This window comes from Salvelinus namaycush, chromosome 26 (assembly GCF_016432855.1).
Source record: "Salvelinus namaycush isolate Seneca chromosome 26, SaNama_1.0, whole genome shotgun sequence".
Taxonomy (NCBI): domain Eukaryota; kingdom Metazoa; phylum Chordata; class Actinopteri; order Salmoniformes; family Salmonidae; genus Salvelinus; species Salvelinus namaycush.
Genome location: NC_052332.1, coordinates 15,668,615 through 15,690,324, shown reverse-complemented (window position 1 = coordinate 15,690,324; position 21,710 = coordinate 15,668,615). Strand labels below are relative to the sequence as shown.

At 46.8% G+C, this 21,710-nt stretch overlaps 1 protein-coding gene across 1 annotated transcript; it reads right to left on the bottom strand.

Annotated features, from left to right (window-relative positions):
- Window positions 1-1,094: 1,094 nt before the first annotated feature.
- Window positions 1,095-21,052, bottom strand: LOC120021893 (NMDA receptor synaptonuclear signaling and neuronal migration factor-like). The gene is made up of 16 exons (XM_038965732.1): window positions 21,048-21,052; window positions 20,664-20,725; window positions 19,975-20,427; window positions 19,618-19,887; window positions 19,274-19,340; window positions 18,833-18,838; window positions 13,170-13,222; window positions 12,522-12,611; window positions 10,948-11,075; window positions 10,096-10,179; window positions 9,822-9,855; window positions 7,841-7,911; window positions 7,502-7,581; window positions 6,222-6,324; window positions 4,545-4,620; window positions 1,095-1,192 (listed from the first exon to the last, which is right to left on the bottom strand). Exons 1-16 carry the CDS (start codon window positions 21,050-21,052, stop codon window positions 1,095-1,097), a joined length of 1,680 nt encoding a protein of 559 aa, XP_038821660.1.
- Between the last annotated feature and the right edge of the window lie 658 nt (window positions 21,053-21,710).

Below are 21,710 nucleotides of genomic sequence, written 5' to 3'. Positions count from 1 at the left end.
CTCCGATGGAGACAGTAGAAAGGGATTCACCGGGTAACACTGATAGGGGGTTTGCTTGAGCTATTGGCCATGATACCAGACCTGACATCACAACTCATCTGCTGGAAGTGTGTGTCAGTGACTTCACTCTGTGGTGTGAAATGGAATGGTTCAGCATGGCTATATCAGAGAGGGAAAACACACACGCACGCAGGCACACGCACGCACGCCCACGGACCTACGAACGCACATGCACACACACATATGTATTCGTGACATCGCCCCTACACTTTTGGCTCTGGAGCTGAATCAATTGAAATAGATAGAAGATAAATGATATCTACATTCATCCCAAGCAATGGCAATGAGGATTACAATATCTGGTGCATTAGGGGATCAAACAAACAGAGATGATTTCATGGCTAAAACCTGAGTTATTGAAGAGAGTTCAGAAGAAACAGCGAACATAAATAATGTATCATATTCTTACAGAGTGAGAATTTGCATGACTAGAGCTAGACTATATTCATGTGATGTATACATACACACCTACATATGGATTGAATTATGCTTTTCCAATCCAGATTCTCTGAGAGGTCCAACCAGAACCGAACCAAACAATTGCCCTTTAAAGTGCTGAGCACCTCAAACATGACAATACATGTTTTTGTTCCTCGTTTCATAAGGGAGAGAGCAAGAGCACAGAAGCTCTCTCTCCCGTTCTACTCTTTCACTCGTTCTCTCCATCTTCAGGTCTTGTTGTCCTTCTAGCATCCCTTCTGCTTGGTGTCTCTCTTTTTGACCCTCGACCTTTGTGGTTGCGAAGGCGGTGAAGAGGAGGGTTGAAATAAATAATGGGTGACACACAGCACCATGACAGCCGCTATGTCACCCCTCACCTCCTCCTCTACCCCTCTATCACTCCTGTCCCTCTTCTCTTCTTCCTCCTCTTCATCACCCCCCTCTCCCAGTCCTCTCCTGGATGAAAGCAGGTATGATAGATGTTACAGTGGGGCTGAGCAGTAGGGTTGAGTTGAGCAGTGGCGTTCAGTAGGTCCTCCTGTCCCAGTATAGACTGTATGTCTGCTACAGGACTGACTTGACTTGGAGCCCCGTCATAAAAGATCCTCGTAGTCCAGGAGTTTGGAGTGCTGGCGAGTTTTCCACAGACGGAAGAGACGGAAGTCAAAGTACATCTCAATCATCTCTTTTCCTAGATAAAAGAAGATACAGTAAAGGTTCAATTATGCGTTTCACTTCAGGGTACCTTACCTAGTTAATAATACAAAGAATTTGCTCATTTATATGTTGCCCTCAAGCGATTCCACCGTTAAGCGGCAATCAGCAGTTGAAACAATTGCAAAGCGTCCTCCCCGCCCCTGTTTTGGTAAAAAGCTGAGGGATGGGGCTGGAGAAATGTAACCACTCAAATTCATAGACAGAGCTATGGATGCAAAGACTGACCATGCATGATATCAAAATGATAGTTTTAACCATGTTTGTGGCTATATAGTGTTTGTTTACATTTGCTTTATTTACAAACATTGGAGTAATACAAGTTTATATTTTGTGTTCTGATGGGGTGTGACAGTTGAACTAAGCTCATGGCATTTATAAATTATATTCTTCAAGAATCAATGGGTACAGATCATACATTAATAAGTCCAAAAATGGATGTAGCAACTGCTGATTGCCCAGTTAATATACTGTATGTGTTACACACAGATATCGAATGTGATAATAATCTCTTTAGCATTTGACTTGTTATTCTCAAGAACAATATCATTTACAATGAATGGTTCAACTTCTACCATCTATCGTTGTGTGTTGACATTCACTGTTCAGGGAGCACCCAGCTAGAGCATAAAGTTCTGACAACCATATGTTTCTTAAGGCCATGATACACTGACAATGTTTACAGCAATGTTTACAGCAATGTTTACAGCAATGTTTACTGCAACTATTTTACATTGGAAAATAGCAACTTTTTATTATCTGGGGAATCTTGATCAGCAGCGCCACCTATTGGGCAATTTGTAGGAATCCTCCAATCAGAGCACAGATATTGGTCATGTGATCAGTCTGCTGTTCCAAAATATTTTGGAAAACATGGCGACCGTTTTTGAGCTGAAGCGAGAAAAAATCTACTCCCATGTTGGAGTGAGATGTTGGCCATTAACATCTCTTATGTTTCTCACTACAATATTATATCATGGTACGTTATTAATACATACATACTGTGTTCAGTTTGTCATGTTTAACTGACAAAAATATCCACGGCGGTGCGCATGTTAATCGATTAGCATGCTAACTGCAACCCATGATAAGTCAATGGGACAAATAGGCTAATTCGTTAGCTAGCTAGCCATGCAGATTTTACATTTCATTTTTCGTTTTAAATTGTTTTTGTATGTTTAACTAGCTGGTTAGCTTACCATTTACACTTCCGTGCTTAGAATTGTGAAGTAAAATGTTTCCTAAATCTAGTTATCCTTATGTCTGCATTGGCAGTAGGTTTGAGTGGATAACCAGGGCACAGGCAACACCTCTTTGTTGCTTGTTTGCTAGCTGATAAATTCCAGTTCAGATGTGGGCGTTAACAGCCAACAACAAGCTATAAGAGATGAGTAAATTAATGGGGAAATTGAGTTTTATATTTATATATGCTGCTTCATATGAAATCTATTATTCATGTCCATGTTGCTCACTGCTCATCACTGCTCCAGTGTCTCATACCCCACTCTGTTGCCAGCAACATTGCTCGGCAATATTGCCTCAAAGGAATTGCCAGTGTATCATGGCTTTTAGAGCTTGGTGAGAGTGGTTGTCTTATGGTTATATTGCATACAACCTTCCCATAACTTTCTGGTAATGGTGCAGGATAGTTGCTTGGCTTTGGAACATTCTCAGCACATTTACGGAACTTGACCAAAAAAAAGTTGTTTCTTGGTATTTCATTACTTTAACAGAACACTTCCTAAAGGTTCAAACATGGTTACATTTAATTTAAATGTTGGTAATGTTCTAGGAATGTTCTCCAACTGGTTTGACACTGGGAATCATCTCAAATATTTCAGAGAACATTAATAAACAACGTTCCTCTGTGGGAATTTCAGTACTTCTGCATAATGTTTCCTATAGGTTTCCTCATGGTTCTACTGAAGTCATGTTCTCAAATTGTTTCAAGAACGTTAAGAAACAACATTCTTCCGTGGGAATTTTGGTACTTCAGCTTAACAGTTCCTGCAGGTTTCCTCATGGTTCTGTTTAAAGTCATGTTTTCAAATTGTTCTGAGAACGTTAAGAAAGCTTTACATAAAAACAACAAGAAAAACTTTAGTAACGTTCAGAGAACGTTCTAAGAATGTTATTTAAAAACATATACATTCCGTTATCAGCATCAACAAAACTAATTGGCCACACCTGATCTTAATGAGTGCTTGTTTTCTTTGTTTTGGGGTCTGTTTGAATAGACTAAAATGAACAGCTTTGTATGTGTAAAAAAATGGCATGCTAGCTCCATCCTGGTGGCACACTGTCAAATTCCATAGATAGGACACATGGAAACTAATCTTCTGTTCTCTATCTGTGCTTGGAGTAATAAAAACAGTTAACCAAAAATAAGCTGGCAGTGTTATTAAAAGTCTTATTGAAACATTTAGTGAACGTTTTAAAGAAGTTTATCAAAAACCTCCAAATGACCTATAATTTCTGTTCTCAGAGTTAATAAAACCTCCCAGGAAAATGTTCAAAGAACCTCCCTGCAACCTAAAAATAAATGTTCCCATAACAGGCTAAATGTTCTGAGAATGTTGAAAAAAAGTTCAATTTTACCGGTCAAGAAACGCATGGCTTCGTTCCCACAACCAATGTGAAACCAAAGACATACGTTCCCACTACTTCCAAGGAACCAAATGTGCTAGCTGGGCAGGTTCGTTTGACCCTCTCCACAGTGCCATTTACCTTGCAGACCTTATCTATCTCACACCAAAATAGAGTGGGAAAGGTAGAGAGGGAGGGAAGGAGAGAGGGAGGGAAGGAGAGAGGGAGGGTGGGAGAGAGGGAGGGTGGGAGAGAGGGAGGGAAGGAAGGAGAGAGGGAGGGAAGGAAGGAAAGAGGGAGGGAAGGAGAGAGGGAGGGAAGGAGAGAGGGAGGAAGGAGAGAGGGAGGTTGGGAGAGGCTGACAAGATAGTCCAGTTACAGTGAATGGACCCAAAGGAGTGAAAGAAAAAGAAATCAAAAGCAAATGAAGAAAGAGAGATAGTTTTATCAGAGTTAATGAATGAACAATGAACAATGTGACAGACAGAGAGAGAGGAGAAGGAGAAATAATGACTATTTTGATTGAGGGAACAAGTCCATCAATAAAAGCTATTGCAGGTCGTGTATATGTGCATGTGCGTGTGTGTGTGTGTGTGTGTGTGTGTGTGTGTGTGTGTGTGTGTGTGTGTGTGTGTGTGTGTGTGTGTGTGTGTGTGTGTGTGTGTGTGTGTGTGTGTGTGTGTGTGTGTGTGTGTGTGTGTGTGTGTGTGTGTGTGTGTGTGTGTGTCGCTGACAGTCCTCACCCTGCGCAGACAGCTCCAGTGGCGACTCGAATTCGATGGAGTAAGGCCTCATCAGGTTCTTCAACTTCTGGAACAGCTGTTGGCCAAAGATAAGAACAGACACCAATTAATCCTCCAGCCAGGCTCTCCCTCCTCGCCAGGGGGGCCTGGACCTCGAAAGGACCCAGCTCCAAGCTTTTAGGCTATGGCAAACTCCTCATTCATCCAAGATGGGTGACAGGAAGGGCAAATGAGAGAGAGAGAGAGAGAGAGCGAGAGAGAGACTGTGTGTGTGTGTGTGTGTGTGTGTGTGTGTGTGTGTGTGTGTGTGTGTGTGTGTGTGTGTGTGTGTGTGTGTGTGTGTGTGTGTGTGTGTGTGTGTGTGTGTGTGTGTGTAGAAGAAAACGTTTCAAAGGCACCCAGTGATTGCCAGTCTCTGTGCTTTGCTTCTTCTGTATAAACAACATGATGCTGTACTCTGTGATGACACTGAGGAACACACTTCTTTCACCGCTGGAGACATGCGCTTGTGGAGAATCAAATAATTAACTCATCTGTAATTTAATGGGCTGGTTGACAACTCTCATTCTGGGAGCCTTTGCTTTAGTGTTTTATTGAAGCTAGCTTGATTTCTCTTCATCGAGCACACCAGTCTCCACTCAGCAGCAAGCCCATCCTAGCTGTTTTTCTGATCTGCCAATCTGTCTCCCAGTAAATACACCCTGCCAATACACATAGAATGCTAATGTGCTGGGGGTATTGAGTCAAGTCCAAGAGGGAGAATTCTAAGAACCAGTTCCCAAGATCCTGAATTCTGAGGATACGAGTACTTGAAGTGTAAATTATGATGTATCACCCAGTCAATATGCGATAAATGTAAGTGTGTTAACCCTCGCAAGGCTTCCGGCCCAGACGGCATCCCTAGCCGCGTCCTCAAAGTATGCACAGACCAGCTGGCTGGAGTGTTTACGGACATATTCAATCTCTCCCTATCCCACTCTGCTGTCCCCACTTGCTTCAAGATGTCCAACACTGTTCATGTACCCAAGAAAGCAAAGATAACTGAACTAAATTACTATAGCCCCGTAGCACTCACTTCTGTCATCATGAAGTGCTCTGAGAGACTAGTCAAGGATCATTTACCTGCCACCCTAGACCCACTGAGATTTGCTTTCTGCCCCAATAGATCCACAGACGATGCAATCGCCATCACACTGCCCTATCCCATCTGGACAAGAGGAATACCTATGTAAGAATGCTGTTGATTGACTATAGCTCAGGATTCAACACCATAGTACCCTCCAAGCTTGTCATTATGCTTGAGGCCCTGGGTCTGAACCCTGCCCTGTGCAACTGGGTCCTGGACTTCTTGACGGGCCGCCCCCAGTTGGTGAATGTAGGAAACAACACCTCCACTTCGCTGATCCCCCACAAGGGTGCGTGCTCAGCCCCCTCCTGTACTCCCTGTTCACCCAAAACTGCGTGGCCATTCACACCTCCAACTCAATCATCAAGTTTTCAGATGACACAACAGTAGTAGGCCTCATTACCAACAATGACGAGACAGAGGAGGGAGATAAGTGGAGAGAGAGGAGGGAGATAAGTAGAGAGAGAAGTAGGGAGAGAAGTAGAGAGAGAAGAGGGAGAGAAAAGAAAAAGAGAGATTCTCTACCCTCTTCATTGAGAACTGTAGTGTACCTTCTCTCCATTGGGGTTTCCCAGGACGTAGCAGCCCATAATGTGGATGAGGTTGGGTTCAGGGTTCACTTTGCTCATAAACCGACTCAGCCTCCTCCAGAACCTGTTGTAGGAGGACAACATGGTTCAGTTACAACAATCCTGCTACTCTAACAGTACTAACAGAGAGACAGGTACTGTATGTATACGTCCCAAATGACACCCTATTCCCTATATAGTGCACTACTTTTGAGCAGGGCCCTTAGGGTTCTGGTAAAAAATTGTGTACTGTATATGGAAAAGGGTTCCACAATGTCAAAAGTTGTGCACTGTAAATGCAATACCGTGCCATTTGGGATCCATCCAGGTACTGTATGAAGAGTATGACCGCTGTATGAAGAGTATGACCGCTGTATGAAGAGTATGACCGCTGTATGAAGAGTATGACCGCTGTATGAAGAGTGTGACCGCTGTATGAAGAGTGTGACCGCTGTATGAAGAGTGTGACCGCTGTATGAAGAGTATGACCGCTGTATGAAGAGTATGACCGCTGTATGAAGAGTATGACCGCTGTATGAAGAGTATGACCGCTGTATGAAGAGTGTGACCGCTGTATGAAGAGTATGACCGCTGTATGAAGAGTGTGACCGCTGTATGAAGAGTATGACCGCTGTATGAAGAGTGTGACCGCTGTATGAAGAGTGTGACCGCTGTATGAAGAGTATGACCGCTGTATGAAGAGTATGACCGCTGTATGAAGAGTGTGACCGCTGTATGAAGAGTGTGACCGCTGTATGAAGAGTGTGACCGCTGTATGAAGAGTATGACCGCTGTATGAAGAGTATGACCGCTGTATGAAGAGTATGACCGCTGTATGAAGAGTGTGACCGCTGTATGAAGAGTGTGACCGCTGTATGAAGAGTATGACCGCTGTATGAAGAGTGTGACCGCTGTATGAAGAGTGTGACCGCTGTATGAAGAGTGTGACCGCTGTATGAAGAGTGTGACCGCTGTATGAAGAGTATGACCGCTGTATGAAGAGTATGACCGCTGTATGAAGAGTATGACCGCTGTATGAAGAGTGTGACCGCTGTATGAAGAGCGTGACCGCTGTATGAAGAGTGTGACCGCTGTATGAAGAGTATGACCGCTGTATGAAGAGTATGACCGCTGTATGAAGAGTATGACCGCTGTATGAAGAGTGTGACCGCTGTATGAAGAGTGTGACCGCTGTATGAAGAGTATGACTGCTGTATGAAGAGTATGACCGCTGTATGAAGAGTATGACTGTTGACACTAACTGGCTCATGTCCTCTTCTTTCTCCACCTTGGCGAATGTGGCCACTTTATTCTTCAACAGGTACAGATGCCCTGGACCTCCCTATAACAAACCCACTGCTTTTCAAGTTTACAGTCAAGATTCAAACCAACACCACTACCTGGCACTCACATGAAATACAGTAGTCATATAATTAGCCCCTCCACTCCAGAGTTTCAAATCGCTAATTGAGTTGTTATCTATCTTCCCGCTGGGATTTACATCATTCAACCTAACAAGGGTTTTCTTTTGTCCTTTCATAATCATCGTCATCTCTCTTTCTCCCCTATCTTTCTCTCGCTCTACTCTCTCCCTGTCTCACCTGACAGAAGATGAGCATCCTCCAGATTCTGCTGCCTCTCCTGTAGGCTGTTAGCTTCTTCTCAATCTCCTCTGTGGAGAGAGAGCAAGAGAGTGGGGTTAGAGAGAGAGAAAGAGAGAGGGGTAAGAGAGAGAGAAAGAGAGAGGGGTTAGAGAGAGAGAAAGAGAGAGGGGTAAGAGAGAGAGAAAGAGAGAGGGGTTAGAGAGAGAGAAAGAGAGAGAGAAAGAGAGAGGGGTTAGAGAGAGAGAAAGAGAGAGGGGTTAGAGAGAGAGAAAGAGAGAGGGGTTAGAGAGAGAGAAAGAGAGAGGGGTTAGAGAGAGAGAAAGAGAGAGGGGTTAGAGAGAGGGGTTGGAGAGAGAGAAAGAGAGAGGGGTTAGAGAGAGGGGTTGGAGAGAGAGAAAGAGAGAGGGGTTAGAAAGAGAGAAAGAGAGAGGGGTTAGAGAGGGGTTGGAGAGAGAGAAAGAGAGAGGGGTTAGAGAGAGGGGTTGGAGAGAGAGAAAGAGAGAGGGGTTGGAGAGAGAGAAAGAGAGAGGGGTTAGAGAGAGAGCAAGAGAGAGGGGTTAGAGAGAGAGCAAGAGCGAGGGTTTGGCGAGAGGGACAGAGAGAGGGGTTGGAGAGAGAGACAGGGAGAGGGGTTAGAGAGAGAGCAAGAGAGAGGGGTTGGAGAGAGAGCAAGAGAGAGGGGTTGGAGAGAGAGAAAGAGAGAGGGGTTAGAGAGAGAGCAAGAGAGAGGGGTTGGAGAGAGAGAAAGAGAGAGGGGTTAGAGAGAGGGGTTGGAGAGAGAGAAAGAGAGAGGGGTTAGAGAGAGGGGTTGGAGAGAGAGAAAGACAGAGGGGTTAGAGAGAGAGAAAGAGAGAGGGGTTGGAGAGAGAGAAAGAGAGAGGGGTTAGAGAGAGAGAAAGAGAGAGGGGTTAGAGAGAGAGAAAGAGAGAGGGGTTAGAGAGAGAGAAAGAGAGAGGGGTTGGAGAGAGAGAAAGAGAGAGGGGTTAGAGAGAGAGAAAGAGAGAGGGGTTAAAGAGAGAGAAAGAGAGAGGGGTTAGAGAGAGAGAAAGAGAGAGGGGTTAGAGAGAGAGAAAGAGAGAGGGGTTAGAGAGAGAGAAAGAGAGAGGGGTTGGAGAGAGAGAAAGAGAGAGGGGTTAGAGAGAGAGAAAGAGAGAGGGGTTAAAGAGAGAGAAAGAGAGAGGGGTTAGAGAGAGAGCAAGAGAGAGGGGTTGGAGAGAGGGGTTAGAGAGAGAGACAGGGAGAGGGGTTAGAGAGAGAGAAAGAGAGGGGGTTAGAGAGGGGTTGGAGAGAGGGACAGAGAGAGAGGTTAGAGAGAGAGAAAGAGAGACGGGTTAGAGAGAGAGAAAGAGAGAGGGGTTAGAGAGAGAGAAAGAGAGAGGGGTTGGAGAGAGAGAAAGAGAGAGGGGTTAGAGAGAGAGAAAGAGAGAGGGGTTAGAGAGAGAGAAAGAGAGAGGGGTTAGAGAGAGAGAAAGAGAGAGGGGTTAGAGAGAGAGAAAGAGAGAGGGGTTGGAGAGAGAGAAAGAGAGAGGGGTTAGAGAGAGGGGTTGGAGAGAGGGACAGAGAGAGGGGTTAGAGAGAGAGACAGGGAGAGGGGTTAGAGAGAGAGCAAGAGCGAGGGGTTGGCGAGAGGGACAGAGAGAGGGGTTGGAGAGAGAGACAGGGAGAGGGGTTGGAGAGAGAGACAGGGAGAGGGGTTGGAGAGAGAGACAGGGAGAGGGGTTGGCGAGAGGGACAGAGAGAGGGGTTGGAGAGAGAGACAGGGAGTACAGTTAAAACAGAATTTCCCCACACAAAAGCCAGCAGTATGGAACACTGCATTATTCTCACAAACACGCGATGCGTCCCAAATGGAAAACTAGTCCCTACATAGTTCACTACTTTTGACCGGAGCCCATAAAAAAAGTAGCGCACTACATAGGGAATAAGGTGCCATTTGGGACTAATAAAGACATAGTCACATAAAGGGCAGTTTACCTACCGAGGATATCATCAAACGTAGCATGTTCATGGTCCTGGAGATACAGAGACATGATGTCCACTCAATATCCATTCACTGAATATTATGCATGATAATTGATTTATCATCTGTGCATGCAGACACATAGAGAACAAGTTGATGGTGTCACGTGTGTGTGTTCGTGTGTGTGTGTGTTTGTGTGTGTCAAAGACCAAAGCAAAGCAGTTGGCTAGCTACTGCTCTGTTCCAGCTGTTGTATGCATGTGTGTACTTGATCATAAATGCTTCCACTCACATAGAGGATAGGGATGATTGAGGGGTCATCCCTGCGGATGATGGTGGGAACGTACTCCGCCTTGGGGACTTTGGAGGAGATCAGCTGAGAGTGAGAGACGGAGAAAGAAGAGAGACGAAGAAGGAAGAGAAAGGGGGGTCACATTCACTTGTGTCTCTCTCTGTAGTGTTTTGTCTCTAAACCAATGCCTGCTGGGCCCTTAACATTCCTTATTCATACTAGTATGTCTGAGCAGCCAAGATGCATTATATCTACGGCTCTTTACTGCCATTCAACAGGATTGGAGTCAATTCCACTTTATTTCAGTCAGTTAAGGATCTAAAAATAGCCCATTTATTTCTGTAGGTTATTTTTTGGTTTATTCACGAGCCTAATTTCCATTCATGTGTTGAAGAATCACAACAACCTTGCTATTCCAACTCAGTAAACATGTTCACATGCAGACTAGTCTCGGGAAATAACAGCCCTATCAGACAGACAACCCTCCCACCAAATCACAAGTTTGGGTAGGCAGGGCTTACAAATTACAGGACAGAGGCGGATACAATGTGGTCCCAGATAACCACAGCCAGTCAGTGGTGGTAAGCTTGTGACGGTAACGTCATGGCGCATGCAAACTACTCACTTGTGAAATACACTCATTGAAAATATCCTCTGCGAGCTCCATCTAGCTAGCTAGCGGAAATGTTTACAGCAGGACATGAGCGGATAGTGCTCTGGACGGATATCCGGCATGCGTACCAACTCTGCCCTTTCCTCTCTGCCAAACTGATGGAACATTGGTACATTGTTGAAGGCAACCTGTCTGTCTAGAGAGACTACACCGGAATTTTGCAAACCCTAGTCCCTCACCATGATTTTGGGTGGGATGAAGTCATCTCCCTCACAGGCAAGTCTCTCCATCTCCCTCTCCTCCTCCCAGTCTAGCTCCTCACGCTCCCCCTCATTCAGGGTCCCACATGAAGCTGGCAGGTCCCCACCTGACCCCCCGACACAAAGAGCAGGCACAACGTTAGAGAGAGAGAGAGAGAGAGGGAGACGGGAGAGAGATGGGACGAGAGGAGGGGAGACAGGGAGTAAGAGAGTGGGGCGGGAGAGGAAGGGAAGAGCAAGAGAGACAGGGAGAGGGGGAGGGAGGGAAGGAAAGAGAGACAGGGAGAGGGGGAGGGAGGGAGAGAGAGTGGAAGGGAGGGAGAGAGAGAGAGAGAGGGGAAAGGTAAGAGAGAGAGTGTAAGGGAGGGAGAGAGAGTGTAAGGGAGGGAGAGAGAGTGGAAGGGAGGGAGAGAGAGTGGAAGGGAGGGAGAGAGAGTGGAAGGGAGGGAGAGAGAGAGAGGGGAAAGGTAAGAGAGAGAGTGTAAGGGAAGGAGAGAGATGTCAATAGAAAGTGACAGTGAGGCACAAAGAGAAACAGACTTGAAGTGACAGAGAATAACAACCTTCCAGATGAATAGGTGGAAGAAAATGAGAAACAAAGGAACATCGTCTAGTCAAAAAGGAGAGAAGAAAATGAATGAGTAGGTAAAAAGGAGAATGGGAAAGGTGACAGGGTAGAGACACAGATTGTGTCAACCATTATGAGGAAAAACATTGGACTGTCAGAGAAGGAGAGAAATACATGACACAAATAGACATTTCAAATGTCATCAACAGTAACCTCTATCAACAGACTGTCAGACACACTGTGGCACAAAGTAGATGGAAAAACAGAAAACAAACACACAAACATTCAAAAACTACAGAGAAAAACACATGCCGACACATACACATAGAGTGCGTACACACACACACACTCCCAGACCTGAGCTTGACACACTCCCAGACCTGAGCTTGACACACTCCCAGACCTGAGCTTGACACACTCCCAGACCTGAGCTTGACACACTCCCAGACCATTTGAGACAAATACTCACAGAGAAAGCGAGAGAGCATCACAAACTTGGAGACAGACCCACGGTCAGAGGAAGACAGACAGTGTCAGAATCAACAGCAGACACAGCTGATTAACGTGTGTGTGTGTGTGTGTGTGTGTGTGTGTGTGTGTGTGTGTGTGTGTGTGTGTGTGTGTGTGTGTGTGTGTGTGTGTGTGTGTGTGTGTGTGTGTGTGTGTGTGTGTGTGTGTGTGTGTGTGTGTGTGCGTGTTGTATGAACGTGTGTATTTGATCATAAATGCTTTTCAATGCTTCAGCATCAGGGTTGGGGTCAATTCCACTTTAATTCCAGTCAGTTCAGAAAGTAAACCAAATTCCAACTCAAAATGTTCCTCAATGAAAAGCATGGAAGAGAATTGGAAGAGGAATTAACTGGAATTGACCACCCCAAACTCTGTTTAGCATACTTGTACTTGTGTATGAGTGTGTTTGCCTGTGCCCAGTTTGTGAGTGTCTGAGTGAGTGTGTTTAGTAACATGTGTGACTGTATTGACTCACTGTCTCTGGGGTCATGTAGAGAGTCATTCTTGACAGGGGTGGGGTCACTCCAGGAGCGGTTGAAACTCATCGCTCTACGCTCGGCAAATGCTAGTGCAGGTGGGGAGAGAGAGTCACACACTCACGCACCGCACACACATCCTGAACACACACACCCTGAACACACACACCCTGAACACCCAACCCAACACACACCGCACATGGGCCGTTGTAGTCACACACAAGCAAGCACACATACACACGCGTATACACACGTGCGCACGCACGCACGCACACACACACACACACACACATACTCCTCTCCAGAGGACACACTGGGTGGGTGAGTTTTGGCTCAGTGCAACATGACCAGCCTCACAAATGAGAGACTGGGGAGATCTCCCATTCGTTAGCTTAACGTCTCACATATCCAGACCACCTACGCCTCAACACCAGCATAAACACACACGTAGGTTCATCAAACGTGTGCCAACACACACACACACTCACTGGTGCACAACGGCATGCCACACCCCGATACACACATCACACACAAGGCCATGCATAATCCCCAGCATGCATGAACACAAAGTCAACAAAACACAAAACCACTGATGGAGGGCGGACATGTTGGGAGAACACACAGCACACAGTAACACTGTGACTCACTCTGTGCCTTCATCCTCCTGCTGCCCACCATTCTGAGATGCTTCCGGAAGTTCCTGTGGGCAGATTGGGCATGAGAAGAAAAAGAAGAGGAGACAGTCAAAATCACTTAGAGGAAGAAGTGAATTAATAAGGGAAAGAGAGTGGCTGTCTCCGAAATGGCACCCTAAATAGTGTACTACTTTCGACACACACAGGAACACAGCACTATGGAAAGCAGTGCACTATATAGGGAATAGGCTGCCATAATAAGATAAATAGTGACACAGACATGAAAAAAAAATATTAAAGATTTTCGACTGAATTGTTTCATAATTTAGATCAGTCAGGTGAGTGTTTTAAGTAACAGAGGAAAATTCAACTGCTACTGCATACCCTCTAGTATCTGTCACCTGCTGTCAGCTGCTGCTGCTGCTGTATATTCAACACCACTGCCCTTATCCAGATGCTTCTGACCAGATGTTTCAACCTGTTTCCTTTAGTGGCCTAGATCCAAAAAGTTTCTGACCTGATATAGAGATGTTTCAACCTGTTTCCTTTAGTGGCCTAGATCCAAAAACAGAAAATACAGAGACGCCTTCTTCATTGATCAACTTAAAGTGTTCCGACTCTTCATAACCGCATTAGCTTTGAGTGACATTTCACTAATGGTCCGCCTGTCGTTCCCTATTAATTCCATTCTGTATAATTGCTATTTTCTAAGAGATAAACAGCTGATCTCTCTGGCCAACTCCCCCCTCATACAATATGTCACATCTCTCCAACACGCCATGCGATTGTTCTCCGCGGCTACAACATGTCTGTTGGTGAAAGGGTCAGAAATAGCCACCGCGTGTGGGTGGATGCATGTGAGACATGGGGAGGCCGGAGTGAGAGAGCGAAAGGGAGAAAGAAAGAGTCCTTGTTTTACCCCCCAGAAACATTGTTCACCAACAATGAATGATAATCCAATCTTCACCTCATTTCCCTCACAGAGTCAAACAAAACTCAGTCGGACTAGCTTTATATTGTGATTAAAACAATTATTTCTCAAACATTCCCTAACCCTAAAACAGAGCAGGCCTCGTCACTATCTTCACGTGTTGGATGGCGGGAGTGTGAGCTGATAGAATGAAGTGGAACAAAGTCTAGCTATCCTCTTTTTCCCCGCATGCCTACAGACTAGAGACACGCAGCATGTCCCCTAATGAGAGGATGAAAGAGAAGGAGAGACCCCCCTCTACACACTCAGACATCTATCTATCTATCTATCTATCTATCTATCTATCTATCTATCTATCTCTCTCTCTCTCTCTCTCTCTCTCTCTCTCTCTCTCTCTCTCTCTCTCTCTCTCTCTCTCTCTCTCTCTCTCTCTCTCTCTCTCTCTCTCTCTCTCTCTATCTATCTATCTATCTATCTATCTATCTATGCTGCTCACGCGTTAAGGGCTGCTCCGATGCTCCTCTGGTGTTATGTCCCCTTTTTCTCCCTCCTTCTCTCTCCCTCTGTGTACGCTGCTCCAATGCACCTCTCGTCCTCTCTTTTCCCCATCTCTTTCTCCCTACCTCACTATCCCTCTGTCTCCCTATCTCCTCCAGCTCTGTCTACCTCTCCTTCTCTCCCTCTCTTCATACCTCTCTATGTCCAGACAGAGGGGAGGGTGGTCTGTTGCTCCTCCATTAACCAGTTGATGCTTCGTGCCACAGTAACCTTCTACTGCACCAGCCTGGCATTGTGGGAAAACATCTGTCCGTTCGTCTGCCCATCTGAATCTGCCTAACCTTACGTAGCAGGCGTAAAAGAAAATGCCTGAGTGGAGTTCCCACATCCGGTTTTCAGAGGAAAAGGAATTAGTTGTATCCCTGAAAATCGGATGCATCCAGTTGTTGGCCACTCCGCTAAGCCTCTGCCAGTAATGGGTTCACTCCCAAAGTCAGCTGTCCAGGAGTTAGCTTTAGCCTCGTTAGCGTCGCTAACTATCTAACTAGGCCCCATATGCAGTTGCTCATGGGTTTTTAGCCTACCAATGTCAACTGACATGTCTCTAGGAGTTAGCTTTAGCTTCATTAAGCATAGCAACGTATGCCTCATATACACTCAGTGGACAGTTTATTGGGTACTCCCATCCAGTACTTGGTCAGACCCCCCTTTGCCTCCAGAACAGCCTGAATTCTTCGCGGCAAGGAAACATTGCCCAATTGGTATCAAGGGACCTAACGTGTGCGAGGAAAACATTCCCCACACAATAACACCACCACCACCGGCCTGTACCGTTGACACCAGGCCGGATTGGGCCATGGACTCATGCTGCTTACGCCAAATCCCAACTCTGCCATCAGCATGATCCAACAGAAACTGGGATTCGTCGGACCAGGCAATGTTTTTTCACTCTTCAATTGTCCAGTGTTGGTGATCTGCGTGCCCACTGAAGCTGATTCTTCTTGTTTTTAGCTGATAGGGGTGGAAGCTGGTGTGGTTGTCTGCTGCAGTAGCCCATCCGTGACAAGGACTGACGAGTTGTGCGTTCCGAGATGCTGTTCTGCACACCACTGTTGTACTGCACCGTTATTTGTCTGTTTGTGGCCCGCCTGTTAGCTTGTATGATTCTTGCCTTTCTCTTTCGACCTCTCATCAACAAGCTGTTTTCACCCACAGGACTGCCGCTGACTGGATGTTTTTTGTTTGTTGCACCATTCTTGGTAAACAATGGACTCTATCGTACATGAAAACCCCAGGAGGGCGTTTCTGAGATACTGGAACCGGAGTGTCTGGCGCCGACGATCATACCACGATCAAAGTTGCTTAGGTCACTCGTTTTGCCCATTCTTACATTACATCGAACAGTAACTGAATGCTTCGATGCCTGTCTGCCTGTTTTATATAGCGAGCCACGACCACGTGACTAATTGTCTGTAGCAGAAACATTTTTGTGAACGGAGTAAACCTAATAAACTGGATAGCATTTTAGCTACGATAGCGCTGCACTAGCTAGGTTCCTTACCGTTGTACAACCTCACATATGGCTGACTTACCACACTGAATCACACTTCCACTGCAGCAGTGAGAGGATAGTGCAGATGTATGGCATTGTGTTGCACACACCATCTACCTCTGTGGCACAGCGCAACACACTCTGAGTGGGCTTTTTTCTCTCACTTGTGGTAGTAACGTCATTTCAATCTGCTTGTGCGCCATGCTATTTTTACCCCTCCCGGGAGTCTATATCTATCCTATGGATAATGGATGGGGGAGTCAGAGAGTACAGGAGCACAGCAGCACACACTGACCAGCCAGGAACACAGTAGATACCTCTGGATGACTTCAGCCGAATCCAGCTCCCTCTCTCCCCTCTTTCTCTGCACAAGTCCCCGGAAAGCCCTGCTGGGACGTGGTACAGAATGAAAAGATGAGAGGGGGAATGCTGGCTTATCACGAGGAGAGTGAGAGAGGGGGGAGGGGGGGTATTGCTAGGGAAGGGTTTAGCTATAGTACGGGGTTTAGTCAGCTCTGGGGGGGGGGGGGGGGGGGGGGGGGGGTATAGCTGTAATGGCTAGATTTGCATCATCGGGATTTGGGATGCTGTCTCTTTGTTTGAGTTAGTTAAGAAGGTTAGCGTTAGAAGTTAGGGCCAGCTGGGGTTTAGCTGAAGAGTTGACCATGTGGGTTAGCCAGAGGTGAGGGAGGGAGAACAGTACTGCAGTCGGACCAGTCTACAGTTTACAGCCGGTCTGGGTTATTAGCTGTAGGTATGTGCCATGATCCCCCAGTGGTGTAATGTACTTAACAAGTAAAAACACTTTAAAGTACTACTTAAGTAATTTTTTAGGTACCTTTAATTTACTTTAATATTTATATTTTTGAACATTTTTACTTTTACTCCACTACATTCCTAAAGAAAATGTGAACTTTTTACTCCATACATTTAGAATGCTCAGGCAGGACAGCAACACGGTCCAATACCCGTACCTATCAATATAATGCTTTGTCATTCCTTCTGCCTCTGATCTGGCGGCTCATTAAACACAAATACAGCGTTTGTAAATGATGTCTGAGTGCAGGAGTGTGATCAGGAGTGTGAGCAGGAGTGTGATCAGGAGTGTGATCAGGAGTGTGATCAGGAGTGTGAACAGGAGTGGGATCAGGAGTGTGAACAGGAGTGTGATCAGGAGTGTGAACAGGAGTGTGATCAGGAGTGTGAACAGGAGTGTGATCAGGAGTGTGAACAGGAGTGTGATCAGGAGTGTGAACAGGAGTGTGATCAGGAGTGTGATCAGGAGTGTGAACAGGAGTGTGAGCAGGAGTGTGAGCAGGAGTGTGAACAGGAGTGTGATCAGGAGTGTGATCAGGAGTGTGATCAGGAGTGTGATCAGGAGTGATCAGGAGTGTGATCAGGAGTGTGAGCAGGAGTGATCAGGAGTGTGATCAGGGGTGTGATCAGGAGTGTGATCAGGAGTGTGATCAGGAGTGTGATCAGGAGTGTGAGCAGGAGTGTGAGCAGGAGTGTGATCAGGAGTGTGATCAGGAGTGTGATCAGGAGTGTGATCAGGAGTGTGAGCAGGAGTGTGAGCAGGAGTGTGATCAGGAGTGTGAGCAGGAGTGTGAGCAGGAGTGTGATCAGGAGTGTGATCAGGAGTGTGATCAGGAGTGTGATCAGGAGTGTGAGCAGGAGTGTGAGCAGGGGTGTGATCAGGAGTGTGATCAGGAGTGTGAGCAGGAGTGTGAGCAGGAGTGTGATCAGGAGTGTGATCAGGAGTGTGATCAGGAGTGTGATCAGGAGTGTGAGCAGGAGTGTGCCCCTGTCTGTCCAAAAAGAAAAAAGGAACAAGAAAATGGTGCAGTGTAGTTTGCTTAATATAAGGAATTTGATGCATAGAATTTACTTTTACTTTTTGTTACTTTACTCAAGTATGACAGAGTACTTTCCCCACTGTACTTAAAGGGCAACTCCACCACTTTCAACCAGCATAATACTATCTCCAGCATAATACCGTTATCCACATACATGTATGTGAAAACGGCGCATTTGGACATTTTTTCGGAAAAGATCTAAAGTTGAAAGGTGTTGATGATTTTCCAACACTATGAGCTCCGTGATGTGGGGAGCCAGAAAATACCCTCCCTCTGGCTAGAAACCCATTGCAAGTTCTGTAAATCACAATTTGAAAACTTTCAATCCTATCCTGTCATTTAAAAAGGTAGTAGTAATATTGAATTAAGTAAAGACATTTGCAGGCGGCTAAACTTCCCCTGTCCCACAGCTCAACCTACCCCGTACCCAGGGTAAGATGTGCTAAGAGACAAGCTATGTTTGAATACTATAATACTATATTTCCCTTGACGGAGTGATGCTGAATGTAAAACATGGCTCAACCTACCCCACTCTCCTCTCAACCTACCCCACTCTCCTCTCAACCTACCCCACTCTCCTCTCAACCTACCCCACTCTCCTCTCAACCTACCCCACTCTCCTCTCAACCTACCCCACTCTCCCATACAGTAACATTGACAAACACAGCTCCTGGATTGATACCTGTATGTGCTTCCTGGTTCACTCTACTTACAGTAAAGTCAGTTTCCTCTGTAACTTCAAACACTCACCCCAAGGAAGGGTTAAGGGTCATGGAGTTAGGGGACACAGGGTTAGGAGCGGGAGGAAAGCTGGATTCAACAGGTCAAAGATACTCACGATATCCTGCAGCGGGTCAGAGAAAGGAGTGCATGAAAAAGAAAGAAAATGAACGATATCAACATCCTTTAGGTCACGGCTATTACAACATGTGTGTATTAAAGAAGCGAGGTCAGTGAGGTCAGAGAGGGGGGAGGGGTAGGAGATAAGGAGAGAGACAGCGGGGGGGGGGGGGGGGGTAGAAAGGGGTAAAGTGTGGACGCTGAGTCCCCGTGACATGTCAGCATGTCCCCAGAGAGGCAGGTATTCAGGGGTTAGCAGCAGTAGCACCTGCACAAGCACCAGACCCTAAGGTTGTGTGTGTGTGTGTGTGTGTGTGTGTGTGTGTGTGTGTGTGTGTGTGTGTGTGTGTGTGTGTGTGTGTGTGTGTGTGTGTGTGTGTGTGTGTGTGTGTGTGTGTGTGTGTGTGTGTGTGTGAGAGCATTAGGACTGGGTACTCACGCCTGCATGGTGGTAGTAGCAGTCTGAAAGCTGAACATATTGTCTTTTGGGTACCAGTTGTTGTCCTCTGTGGAGAGAGATATAATGAATAGAAGTTACAGTAGCAGCCAGCCAGCCACATAGAGTGTGTATGTTTGTAAAGCAACAATAGGAAACCTTAAAGGACACAGCACCAGTCCACTCCACAGAGGGAGAGAGGGAGACACACAGGGAGAGACAGCAGAGGAGAGACGGAGAGACGAAGAGTCAGAAATACAGACCACGTCACAATCCAAATAACATCGACCCCCCCACAACCCCACTTTGATTTCAGCGCCTCTCCCTCTCTGTCTCCCCCGTCTCACCTCTCTCCAGCCCAGTCATCCGGTCCACACTGCACATCCTCTCTAGGCGCCTGTGTTGCTTGCCTGCCTCGCGGGAGCTCTCTAGATCCAGGGAGCCCTGGCTACGGGACGGGGCCCCACTAGAGTCCAAGACCACATTGAGGCTGCAGTCCTCCCGTGAGTCCCCCTTGCCCCCCTCGCCCCAGCTGCGGATGTTTTGCGCGCTGACCGAGCTCGACAGAGGCTGCTGGGATAGGTGGTGGTGGCTGCCATGGTGACCATGGTGGGAGGCTCCCCCACCGGTAACAGTCAGAGAGTGATGGTTGCTGCCACTGCCGCCGGCCACGGGGTTGCCGTGACGATGGCTCCCGTCATCGCGGTGAGTGTTGCTGCGGTGACCGTGACGGAGGTGGTGCTGGGTGGGTGAGGAGGAGGAGGTGGAGGAGGGGGAGGTGGAGGGCTGGACTAGGGGCGACGCCCCCTTCAGCAGCTCCAGCTCCAGGCTCTCCTTGCTGCCGCGGTTGCTACCCAGCATACCGTGCTCTCCAGTGATGGTGTAGACGCGGGCGGGCTGCAGGGCGCACTCCACACACTTCTGCTGGTCCTCCTCGGCCGAGAAGCTGCGCTCCAGAGACAGGCGGGTCTTGGTGGTGGTGATGGAGGCGGGCGGGGGCTGGAGGTGGTCCAGCGGATGCTTCACCAGGCTGGACTCAGGGGAGGCCGGGGAGGCCGGAGAGCCCCTGTGGGGGTATGGATGGTTGTTGTTGTGGTGACGGACACCTCCAGGGGAGACAGAGTCTGGGCCCACAAACGTGTCAGACAGGAGATGGGCTGCAGGTAAAAGAAGAAGGAGAGAGAGAAATAGAAACAGACAGCAGAAGACGAGAGAGAATAGAGGAACATTATCATCCATTCGCCATCAGTGGTTCACATATACATTATGTCAACGGCATACGGAAGGAGGATGAAATACGCTATTACAAAAGAAAAGAGGAACAAGTAAAAGAGGCAAACGAACAGAAAGATGGAGGGAGAAGAAGAGGTGGCAGGGAGGGAGAGACTCTGACCTGATCCGTTTCGGTTCTCAGGGTGTGTGTGGGACAGGTACTCTCCAAACGCTCGCGCTGCTCTGTAGAGACACGCACATGACACACACTGACGTTAACACGAGTGACAGCAAGAGGGACTGAGAAAAAGAGAAAAGGAGAGAAAGAACAAAAGTAAAGCAGGGAGAAAGAGGAGGAAATGTGAACTTAATTGCCTGCTTTGTAGGTTTGTGCCAGCCACAGATTAAGATGTAGCTGTTTTATCTCTCAACTCCAGGCAGGCAGAGAGAGAGAGAGAGAGCGCCAAGGAGAGAGAGAGAGCGAGAGAGAGAGAGAGAAAATGAGAGGAGGAGGAGACAGGGAAAATGATGGTTGGTAAAATAACTTAATTTGTAATCATATGACCTCATGTGTCTTAGTTTGCGCCATTAGGCGTCAATGCAGCCGACACTGTCCCTTCTTTGCGGTAATACATCTAAACCACATGATGCCAGGGAGTGGAGGGGTGTGTGTGTGTGTGTGTGTGTGTGTGTGTGTGTGTGTGTGTGTGTGTGTGTGTGTGTGTGTGTGTGTGTGTGTGTGTGTGTGTGTGTGTTTACGGGTGTACGGGTGTCTTACACAATGCAGTCCTAGCAACTGAGAAATGGCTGTGACAGAATAGCTGAAAGTGGTCTTAGACACTCGCGAGTGGGACAAATCCACACACATTCCGTACAAACATACATCCACACACTCACAAACACACTCATTCATACATAGAAACTGGGAGATTATGAAAATAACTCCTCATTGATAGAATGCCTCTGGGAGACTGACGTTGACTTTTGACATGACTCGATTCATCAGCGGGTATGAAAGAGGGAGTGAAAAAAGAAAGAGAGACACAAAAAAGAGAGAGCTAGATATCAGAGTGTAAGTGATATCAATGTCATAGCTCGAACTGGAGGGAAAATGCAGCAACGGCGGATTACAAGAGTTGCTCTGAATCAAACAGCGAGAGAGAAAGGCGTTAACTATATAGTTTAGACCCCAGGTGTTCCCTTCAGAAAGTCACCGTCAAGTCACCGT